We start from the raw sequence: 11,761 nt of genomic DNA on the forward strand, positions 1-11,761 counted from the left end.
AGAAGGAGCAGGGAGACAGTCCAATGTCCTAGGCATCAAGAGAATCAAGGACCCACCAGAGTCAGCAGGTGAGGGCCACCTGACACGGGTCCTCCTTCATGCACCCATGAGCCACCCCTCATCACGAAGGCGCCTGTGCAAGCTGTGGGGGCCCCTCCCCCACCAGGGGGGCCTGGGATGCCACTTTATACAGCATCCTCTGAAAACTGCTAAGATCCCTCAGCTCAGCCCAACACTTGCCATTCCCTAAGGAAAAAGGAAACTCCAAGTTCTCTCCAAGAAATGAAACTGAAATTCTTTAAAAAGTGACAGATGCTTTCAGCAAAGGAGTGGATAAAAACTGTATTTCTAAGGAAAGTTTCCTCTAGAAACAATTCTCTATCACAGAAGATCTGCTAGCCTGGGCTGCCTGCTGGTCAAGGTCTCCACTTCTAGGGATGGAAGAGGGACTGAGCTAACTGCCCTCCCCACCACCTGCACCAGGCTCCCAGCCCCATCGGAGCCTTACCTGGTACTCCTTCGGGGGCTGCAGGAAGCAGCCTCTGTCCACACTCGCTGCAGAACTTCGGGACTTTCTCTTTGGAGATATGCCGACAGGAAGGACATTCCATACTTCCAGGGAGAGGAATTCCTGGGGCCGGCATGCTTCTGCAGATCTGGAAGCTAGAGGCTTGAGGCTGCCAGCTTTATACCCCGCCACCTGTCACATGACCACAGCCTTGCTTCAGTTTCATTTTCTGAGAAAGTGCAATTGTGGTGGCCCAGTTCTCCCTGATCAATTGAAACCTAGTCTGATCACCGCCCCCGGGGTTCTCCAGTCTGCCTCATCCCAACCTCCCCTTCAGTGTGGCTGCAGCACCCACTTCCTTTTCTGCTGCCCCCACCAGGGCCAGGCTTGCCCCTCCCAGACTCCTGACATCACTCAGTGAGTCTAAAAACGTCCCCATCCAGCTGAGACTGGGAGCCAGTTCAGCTGAGCCAAGTTGAGTGGAGACTGGGGGTAGTAGGGGAGCAGGCAGAGACTGCGGGTACCTGCTGTATGCCTCAGACAGGGGACTCAGACTCTAACTGGCTCACTGCAGGAATGCTGGCAGCAAATGGCTGAGTCAGAGCCTGCCAAAGGAACCAGCCTGCACAGGGCACCCCAGGGCTACAGGGGATGGCAGTCAGGCCGCTTAAAAACGGGGCCAGTGGTCAAGATTCCTAACAACAGGAATTGCCATCTACTAAGCCTACACTCTTCTTACGGACCATCTGGCCCTCTGAACACCCTCCGTGGGGGTGGCAGCAAACCATGGTCAGGGTCATGTGCAAGGTCAGGACTCAGGCTGAGAATCTCCAGCTTTCGGAGACCACTGAGTTCATCCATGGTGAGAGTGGAGACACGTATCTCGGTTCTTGGGGCACAAAGATCCACCTGTCACCCTTTTCTGTTGGCTTCAGACCCAAGAATTCTGCTGGAGCAGCTGGGAGGGCAAGCAAAGGGCCCCACCAGACAACAACTCCCTGTCTGCCGGCCTCCTGTGGCCCCTGCGTCTCCTTCTCACTTCATCTGACACCACCAACTTGTTCTCCCTCTGATGGTGGGCTAGGTAGGGGGAGAGCAGGACCAAAAGCACCCAAAGTGTGCGGTTACCCTCAGGGTCCTGATCCCCACCTCCCTTCTCCCCCTCCCAACGCCCCCTGAAACCACCACCACTGTAGTCTGGGCACTCTCTCACTAAAAGACTCTCGATGACTCCCCAGGGCCCAGTCCTCTCTCCTAAGGTGCATTCCCTCTCTCCAAAGCTCTGCTTCCACACCCACCAGAAAACTCACAGCAGGGATCAGAATTCCTCACTGGAGTGTCCTACTGTTTCTCCCCAGCACCACGGGCTTATGGGTTACCGCAGGTACCAACACTTCTCTATTCTCTCAGTTTCCTTTTTTCCTTCCCCCTTTTTCCAGCTACATCCCTCCAACCACCACTTAAGAAAACCAGGTGGTGGTCCCCACCTCACACTCCCCCATTCTCAGCCCTCCCTGGCTTCCCCCAGGGCCACCTCCCACTCCCAGTTGTCAAGGCCATCACCGGAAAGGTGCCAACTTGGCCTTTAGCCCCTGGCCACAGACAACCCTGATGAGTCAGGCAACCCTAATAAGTAACGAGCACCCTGAGCTCTGGACGGCCGGGTGATGTGGGCAGTGATCCCGGTCTCCTAAAAGTTACTGTGAAATAAAAGATAAATGGGCATTTTCCCCAAAATCACTTTCCCGTTGTTGCAATTAGTGAAAGCCCAGGATTCAGTTCAGGGTCCAGGCAGAGGCCCCCGAGTCTGGCGGTCCCCATCCGCTATCAGCCCCGGGCGCGCCCCCTCCCAGGGTAGAGTGCTCTTGGGTTCAAAGCCGGAGTCCAGCACTTCCCCGCGGGGAGTCCAACCAGATGCAGGGCCCCCGGGAACGTCGCTGGGGCCCGGGGAAAGCGCTCGGGCCCCGCCGCGCCCACCTGCTGCGCGCGGCCAGAGAGCAGGGTCGGCACTGTCACCGGGATGGACCCGGAACCCGCGGAGAAACCGAAACTTGGCGCCCGGATTAGGAGGGGGCCGGCCCTGACGGCGGCCGGACGCGACGCAGAGGGACGCAAGCGCCGCTCCCCGGCAGTGCCTCGGGCCCGGCCGCCGCGACCCAGGACCAGACTCAGCAGGACCCCTGATCCGTGGGACCCTCTCGCACCTAGAGGAATGGCACTCTGACAGCTGACGAGCTGGACAGCTCGTAACCGGGGTAACTTGCGCCCTGCACTCACGGGACCCGGCATCCCTCCCTGTAACCTGCATTTCGCCCCTCAAGACCTGCGGCCAAGGTGCCCGCGGCCGGCCCTGCAACTGTGCACCCCAGCCCGGCGCGCCAGCTCTCACCTCGGCGGCTCCCGAGCCCACGCTGCCGCCTGTAGGCAAGGTTTCGTTTCTCTAGTCCTGGGTCCGGCCCTCCCGCTTCGGCAGTCTCTGCCGAGCTCACGTGGGTGTGGTCAGAATTCCCGGTCGAGTGGCGCCCTCCAGTGGACCCGGAGCCAGGCCCTGTTCAGTTCTGTTCAGTTCAGTTCAGTCGCTCAGTCGAGTCCTTTTGCGACCCCATGGACTGCAGCACGCCAGGCTTCCCTGTCCATCGCCAACTACCAGAGTTTACTCAAACTCATGTCCATTGAGTTGGTGATGCCATCCAACCATCTAATCCTCTGTCGTCTGCCGGGGTCCAGCCTCAGCAGGATCCAGGGGTACCCTCAGGATGAACGGCGTTGGCGAGAGAGAGAGAGAGACAGAGAAACCAGACTAGGGGTATGCAGCAGGGTCTGGCGGTGCTTTATTTTTCACCATAGCTTTTATACCCTAAGTTAGTACATTTCTAAGGGGAAGATAGTTTAACATTACATCAGCTTGTCCTTCACGAAACCAGGGTGTTTTCTGCATACTTACTTGTTTATGAGAGTCTTGTACATTATTTTCTGGCCTGGAGGCCTAATGACATTTTATGACCTAGGTGAATGCAAAGCTGTTTTCCGTAATCTATTCTTTATTGAACACAAAGGTCGGTCCTTTTGCAGAAGTTCTCAGCTAAATTTATCTAAAAAGTTTACCACACACAGACTGCGGCTCCAGTGAGGCAGCCTCTGCTTAGCACTCTTGGTTAAAATTAACAATTCTAAACTCTTATTTTTCTAAATCTTTAACTATAACCACTTTTAGAATAATATTTTTGTGTTCTCTAATAGGGCTTCCTCACCCCCGAAGGGCTCTGTGCCTATTAGGGCCTTTTGTGTGATCAGGTTCTTTATGCTGTTTATGATTAAGGTGTTGTGAGCAGTCATGTGCATTAGTACGCATTTGCCAAGCAGGCTAGAATGCCAGCAAAGGGGTCTAAATTGAAACACTCCTTTCATCCTGGATAATCTTATAGGATACCACCATTTGGGGGACATATTAATTAAAGTTCTAAGTTGATTCTGTTTGGAGAGAGATCGGGGAAAGCCTTCTACCCATGTCACAGAAATTAGGGAGTAGTCTAATATAGCAAGCATCAGAAAGACAGAGATCATCTTTAAGGTGAGCGCCGGGGCAGCTTTTCGAAATCCCTGAATTCCTGATCTGCCTTGCTTGTCAGGTCTTCTCCTCATGACCTTGTCATGGGTGGGATCTTGTGTGCTGGCTCCCGGCAGTCGTCCCTTTCTCCTCCTGCCTTCACTCTTTCCCAGCATCAGGGTCCTTTCAAATGAGTCAGCTCTTCCCATCAGGTGGCCAAAGTATTGGAATTTCAGCTTCAGCATCAGTCCTTCCAGTGAATATTCAGGACTGAGTCCCTTTAGGATGGACTGGTTGAATCTCCTTGCAGTCTAAGGGATTCTCAAGAGTCTTCTCCAACACCACAGTTCAAAAGCATCAATTCTTTGGCACTCAGCTTTCTTTATAGTCCAACTCTCACATCCAGACATGACTACTGGAAAAACCATAGCCTTGACTAACGGACTTTTGTTGGCAAATTAATGTCTCTGCTTTTAAATATGCTGTCTAGATTGGTCATAACGTTTCTCCCAAGGAGCAAGCGTCTTTTTAATTTCATGGCTGCAGTCACCATCTGCAGTGATTTTGGAGCACCAAAATAAAGTCTGTCACTGTTTCCACTGTCTCCCCATCTATTTGCCATAAAGTGATGGGACCAGATGCCATGACCTTAGTTATCTGAATGTTGAGTTTTAAGCCAGCTTTTTCACTCTCCTCTTTCACTTTCCTCAAGAAGCTCTTTAGTTCTTCTTCACTTGCTGCCATAAGGGTGGTGTCATCTGCATATCTGAGGTTATTGATATTTTTCTCTTGGCAATCTTGATTCCAGCTTGTGCTTCTTCCTGCCCAGCGTTTCTCATGATGTATTTTGTGTAGAAGTTAAATAAGCAGGGTGACAATATACAGCCTTGATGTACTCCTTTCCCTATTTGGAACCAGTCTGTTGTTCCATGTCCAGTTCTTTTTTTTTTTTTCCTTGTCCAGTTCTAACTGTTGCTTCCTGACCTGCATACAGATTTCTCAACAGGCAGGTCAGGTGGTCTGGTATGCCTATCTCTAGAAGAAATTTTCACAGTTTATTGTGATCCACACAGTCAAAGGCTTTGGCATAGTCAATAAAGCAGAAATAGATGTTTTTCTGGAACTCTCTTGCTTTTTTGATGATCCAGCAGATATTGGCAATTTGATCTCTGGTTCCTCTGCCTTTTCTAAAACCAGCTTGATCATCTGGAAGTTCACATTCACATACTGTTGAAGCCTGGCTTGGAATCTCACACAACGTGGCCTTTTCAGGGTGATCTTCTTTCACTGAGCATCACGTTTCAAGTCCCATCCATGCGGCAGTGTGTGTCGGGACTTCATTGTTCTTTGTGACTGAATAAATATGTGAGAGTTGGACTATAAAGAAAGCTGAATGCCAAAGAATTGATGCTTTTGAACTGTGGTGTTGGAGAAGACTCTTGGAAGTCCCTTGGACTGAAAGGAAATCCAACCAGTCCATCCAAAAGGAAATCAGTCCTGAATATTCATTGAAAGGACTGATGCTGAAGCTGAAACTCCAATACTTTGGCCACCTGATGCGAAGAGCTGACTTATTTGAAAAGACCCTGATGCTGGGAAAGATTGAGGGCAGGAGGAAAAGGGGACAACAGAGGGTGAGATGGTTGGATGACATCATCAACTCGATGGACATGAGTTTGGGTAAACTCTGGGAGTTGGTGATGGACAGGGAGGCCTGGCACACTGCGGATCACGGGGTCGCAGAGAGTCGGACATGACTGAGCGACTGAACTGAGCTGAATAGAGACACAAGAGAATGGACTTGTGAACACAGGGAGGTAAGGAGAGGGTGGGGTGAATTGAGACAGTAGCATTGAAAATATATACATTACCATGTGTAAAATAGATAGCTATACAACACGGGGAGCTCAGCCTGGCACTCTGTGAGGACAGAGATGGGTAAGATGGGGGCGAGGGCTGGGAGGGAGGCTCGAGAGGGAGGGGATATAGCTGATTCACATTGCTGTGAGGCAGAAACCAACACAGCATTGTAAAGCATTTGTCCTCTAATCAAAATATTAAAAAATTTTTTAAATCAAAAAAGGGGGCCCAGGGTTCCCACCCATCTTCTCCTTTCCCACACTCAGCAGACACACTCTCCTTCCTCTGGGCTGAGAACAGCAAGCTCTGTCCTTTCTGGGGTTCCCCTCCTGCAGTGCCTGCCTCCTGCAAGGTTGACTTCTCCCAGCCATTGAACCCCAGCATCTTTGTCTGAGCTCAGGCAGTGCTTAAGGATTTGGGGGAGGCCAGCAGAGCTTGGTTGGGCCTGTCAGTGTGGGGACCGGTGAACCCTGCCAGTGCCCATAGCAGAGCCCTAGGCCAGCCCCGAGGTGATCCAGGGCGTTTCTAAGGGACCAACAGAGTGGGCGCCACTGTCCGGATAGCGCACAGGTGAGGGCAGAGGGAACACATCACGTGGCCTGAGAAGACACATTTACCTGCCAGATGCAGCATCTTTAGTTTTAAAACCCAACTCAGGGACTTCCCTGGCGGTCCAGTGATTAAGATCTCATGCTTCCACTGCAGGGGTCAGGGGTTCAATTCCTGGTCAGAGATCTAAGATCCTTACACAACATGTAGAGTGGCCAAAAATATGAGAGAATAAAACCCAACACAGTCTTACAGAATTTGAATTCTTCCAGTAAGAGACCAAGCCTTACAAAGGAGGTGTCTTTAGGCCATTTGAAAGCCCTCAGAGTCATCTTCCCTCCACCCTCTTCTCCGTGTTCTCGTCCATTCCTTACAGGACTCATGAAACAGTAAAGGGATTTTTAAAAATCCAGCCTTGGAGAAATGGGAATGGGCTGGTCCACTGTTCTGCCTTCAGTTTAGTTTGTGGTTCAAGATAAATGTGGGACAAGCCAGCTGGAGTGTCAGGTCACCTCCTCTAACGAGTCTTCCTTCAGCCTGGACAGTCCAGTGTTAGCCTGGCTGCTCAGGGCGCTCCCAGGCATGGAGTTCAGAGTGACATCAGAACACTAATCTCTCCAGCAGAGGAAGCCACTTATAGCAGGAGGCCTCGGCTTCCTACTTTCAGAGAAGTCAGCATGAGGCATTGTCAGTGTAGATGTTCTCTCTTGAAGGTGTTCCAAAGTAGGTCAAGGTTCTGGACACTGGCCATGTCCAGGTGCTGAGGACCTAGTGGGAAGTGGCCCTGTCAATGTGTCAGCTAAACCAGAACGATGGTTAACAACCCAAAGAACCAAGTCAAAACACACAGACCAAATCAAATAAAGACAGAAAAGATGGAGAAGCCAGGTGTTAGGAGCCCATCTTGAATACTCACAGAGAAAACCCCTCACATTCCCTAGTCTGTATCAATGCAATAAATGTAGGCATTGAAACGTGCACAGAATTTTTTTTTTTTTTTGGCTGCATCGTGTCTTAGTTGGGGTGTGCGGTCTCAGTTGCAATGGGTGGGCTTAGTTGCCCTGAGGCATGTGGGATTTTAGTTCCCTGACCAGCAATCAAACTCATGTCCCCTGCTGCATTGGAAGGCAGATTCTCAACCATTGAACCACCAGGGAAATCCTGTATGGTTTTTAAAAATAAAAAAATAATATAACATTGAACAATGTGCAATATATGATTTAACGAAATTTGAAAATAAGATTGTTGTTGTTTAGTCTCTAAGCTATGTCCAACTCTTTTGTGACCGCACAGACTGTAGCCTGCCAAGCTCCTCTGTCCATGGGATTTCCCAGGCAAGACTGTTGGAATGGGTTGCCATTCCTTCTCCAGGGGATCTTCCCGATACAGGAATCGAACCCATATCTTCTGCACTGGCAAGTGGATTCTTTACCACTGAACCACCAAGGAAGCTCAGAAAATAAGATAGAAAATAACAGAATATGAGAACAGTGGCAGGTGCAATTTACTTTGTGGGGCTGAGGCAGGTACAGACAGAGATCAACTGGGTGGAGGAGGATGGTGGGGTGGTGGGATGAAGGAAGAAGGGGACGAGGAAGCCAGAGTACTTGATGAACAGTTTCAGATGGCATCACCTCCCACTTTGTCCCTAAAAGATGGTGCTCTGGACATTGCTGGCTTCAGTCTGGACATCTTCTCCTTCTGGTCCAGTGTTCACAAAGGGACTGGCTCCTCCACATAGAAGATTTCCTTGTGGCAAGTCTGCTAGTCATTATTCCCCAGGTCAGCTGCATGAGAGGGGAGCCCCTGGACTTAGCTCCACAGCCCACCTGGCAAAACCCAGTATAGAGTATCTTCCTGATCCCTTAGATATTGGATCATTCGAAATTTCCTCAATCTTGTTGTAACCACCAGCATTTGTAGAATGGATTCTGTTGGGCCCCAAACACACTTTGGGGCTGGTCTTGCTCCTTGCCTGCTTATCTGATAATGCTGGGGTCGTCTGTAGGCAGGATGCTCTCCAGGGCACAGTGTGCTGGGAGGGTAAGTGTGGTAAGAGGCTGGAATACCGGACCTTGTCAGGGAAGGTAGGCCAGGGACGTGGTTCTGCCCCGCCGGGCCACACAGCTCCATAGCCCTGCTCCAGGTGAGAATGTTCAGACGTCTCAAGCAGGGCCTGTGTGACCCACCAGGCAAATATAACGCCGCCAGTAAATCCAGAGCCGTGCAGAACAACAGGGGCTTGTGTTTCCTGGCTTCGTTTTGCATCTGTTTCCCAGCCTGCCTTCTGATCTTCCTTTCAGCTGTTTTTCCCCAAGGAGAGACAGGAGCGAGATCTGCAGTTAAGTTTCTCTCAAAACAGGCTTTGGAGTTCCGCTCGGTTAGAGCAAAGTTTGACTGATGGAAGTCAGTTTTCCGGGCCTGGGTATTCTTGCCTGAGGATCATGCTCTTTGGACCCCGTGGAGTATAATCTGTCCCAGGGTCAGGTGTTTCCCAAGTTAAAACAGTGAGGCCCAAAAATTTGGTCCTGGGTCAGCACTAGACTAGTTCATCCACCTTGGGCTGGCAGGCCTGCTCAGACAGAAGAACAGCCCATAAAGAACCATGGTTCCTTCTTATTTAGGGAGGCAGGAGGGGCAGAAGTGAGAGGAACACAACGAAATAACTTCATGGCTCCCAGGACGGCGCCTCCCTGTACCTGTGTCTCTGTCTTCTCTTCTTATTAGGACGCCACTCAAGTCCAGTATGACATCATCTGAACCTGGTTAATTACATCAGCAAAGATCCTATTTCCAAAGAAGGTCACAGTCACAGGTGCCTATGATCAAGAATAGAACTCTTTGTAGGGGACACAATTCAGTCCCTTACAGGCACCAGCTCCATGGCCTTTGCCAGAAGTCTCTAGAAGATTCAGCCATCAGCACTGCACAAAGATTCATAAGATTTAGATGAACTTGGGCCCTTTCAGAGGATTAAAATTAGTTTAAAAGGGGGGGAGGGATAAGAGGCTGTTTGCCAACATCAGCAGCAGAATTTACAAAGGTATATAAATCAATGCAAAACATATTTTATAAAAATAATCATACTTTAGGCAGCAAATGGTTTGCTAGAAACCCCCAGGTTAGCCCAGGTTAGCTCTGCTCCTGGTTGACTTAATCTTTTTTTCTCTCTCTCTCTGGGAGGCCTACAGGATCCCAGTTTCCTGACCAGGGATTGAACCCAGGCCATGGCAGTGAAAGCATCAAGTCCTAGGTTCTGGACTGCCAGGGAATTCCCAGGTAGACTTTATCTCAAAAAAGGCAGAGGTCCCTGCCCGACCCCAGCACTAACGGGGAAGTCCACTGCTCCCCACCCCTATTAGCTCACAGAGCACCCTCAGCCTCCCCTGCCCACTGGGTGTGGGGTCTGCAGGGATGTGGCTACAGACCCCTCAGCTGCCACCTTTTGGGGCTGGTGGCTCCGAGAGCATTGCTCCTGGACACCATGAGGCTGTAGAGTGGGCTTGACTCCAGTCATACCAGATCCCCAGCATCGTTTCATTTTTGAGTAAATGAATTACTGGGGCACGGTCAAGACATCATTGCTGGCATTGCAGCCTGAGTCCTAAATCATTCCCCTTCTTCCTCCTGTCCAACCTCCTTCCATCATCAGAGTTTTGCATCAAGCAGCTTCCTTCTGAGGTCAGTTACCCCAAAACTGAATTTGTTTTTTATTCCAAAACTGAATTTTTAATAAAGTCAGACCCTGAGGGTGAGCTGCCTGACCTGCATTAGACATTTAGTTCATGTGGGAGAGGGTGAAAACAGGAGGGTCAAGCAAATAGAATTTGAGGAGGTTCGATTCATGACAGCAGTGACTACTTCTTAATTGCCTATTATACATATACCCCAAGCCTCCACTCTCGTCTTCAATTTAACCTGTGCAACAAGCCTTTGGAAGATGTGGAAACGAAGGATCAGAGAGAGTAGACAAGTTACCCGAAGTCATGCGTTGAGAAATCAGGACAGCCTGGGCTCAAAGACAGTAAGTACGCTTTGTGCCCACCCACACCATGCTGCTTCCTCGGTCGTGACTTTCAGAGTTTCTTGCCATTATCTGCAGAGTTCCAGTAGAGACAGACACAGGCACAGGCTCTGGAGAACATGAGGCTTCCTAACCATCTTAGATTCGAACATTCTAAACTCACATCATCAGATACAGCAGTCAGGAGGCACTGAGCACTCCACATGTGGCTGGTTTGAGCTGAAATGTGCTGTGAGAGTACAGGTCATACCAGGTCTCAACGCTTTAGTATGAGAAAAGTAATATAAAATATTTCATTGGTAAATTTTACATAGATTTCATGTGGCACTAGGGCACTAGTGTTAAAGAACCAGCCTGCCAATGCAGGAGACGTAAGAGACGCAGATTCGATCCCTGGGTCAGGACGATCCCCTGGAGGAGGAAATGGCACTCCATTACTGTATTCTTGCTGGTTGAATCCCATGGACAGAGGAACCTGGTGGGCTACAGCCCATGGGATCACAAGGAGACACTACTAAGTGTCTGAGCATGTTGGAAATATTTATTTTAGATAAATAAGAGGTATGTTAATTTCACCAGTTTGTTTTTAGATGTTTTAGTACGGCTACTTGAAATGTTAAAATGGCCCAGGTGGCTCACATGGGGGCTTCACTACTGTACTTCTCTATGGCATCGTCTGTTGGACAGTGCTGTCCTACATCACCATCATCACCATCATCTGTGTAGTCAGGTCCCCACCAGCTGCTGTAACAAACGGGCATTCAGACCCTACTTCTGGCCCACATAACAGTGCTGGCCAGGGCTCAGCTCAGCCCAGCCAGGTGTCCTCCTTCACTCCATTGACAGAAACTGCCACTCACAATATGTGGCTTGCACAGGGCCCCTAGAAGATCATCTCCATGCCAGCCAGCCAGAAACAGGGAAAGTACTTGCAGGAAGGAGAATGGAAGGCTTCTACTGGCCAGGTTAGAAATGGCACATACATTCCCCATGTACTGTTAGTCTGCTAGGGCTGTTGTGCCAAAGTGCCACAAATGGGACAGCTTTTTCTTTTCCCAATATATTATCTTGGCCATGCTGCACAGCATGTGGCATCTTAGTTCCCCAACCAGGAATAGAACCTGCACCCCTTGCTTTGGAAGCATGAAGTCTTAACCAGTGGACCGCCAGGGAAGTCCTGGAGCAGCTTAAACAACAGAATTTACTGTCTCACAGTCTATGGGTCAGAAGTCTGAGATCAAGGTGTTGACAGGAAGAATCTGTTCTAGGCCTG

General features: G+C 50.0%; 1 protein-coding gene across 1 annotated transcript in view; it reads left to right on the plus strand.

Moving 5' to 3' along the window:
* The window catches only part of GH1 (growth hormone 1), a 2,576-nt gene extending 2,123 nt beyond the window's left edge, over positions 1-453 (plus strand). The window contains exon 6 of the mRNA XM_070478920.1: positions 436-453. Coding sequence (XP_070335021.1) covers positions 436-453 — 18 coding nt within the window. The remainder of the gene's footprint in view (positions 1-435) is intronic.
* The last annotated feature ends 11,308 nt before the right edge of the window (positions 454-11,761 follow it).

This window comes from Odocoileus virginianus, chromosome 17 (assembly GCF_023699985.2).
Source record: "Odocoileus virginianus isolate 20LAN1187 ecotype Illinois chromosome 17, Ovbor_1.2, whole genome shotgun sequence".
Lineage (NCBI taxonomy): Eukaryota > Metazoa > Chordata > Mammalia > Artiodactyla > Cervidae > Odocoileus > Odocoileus virginianus.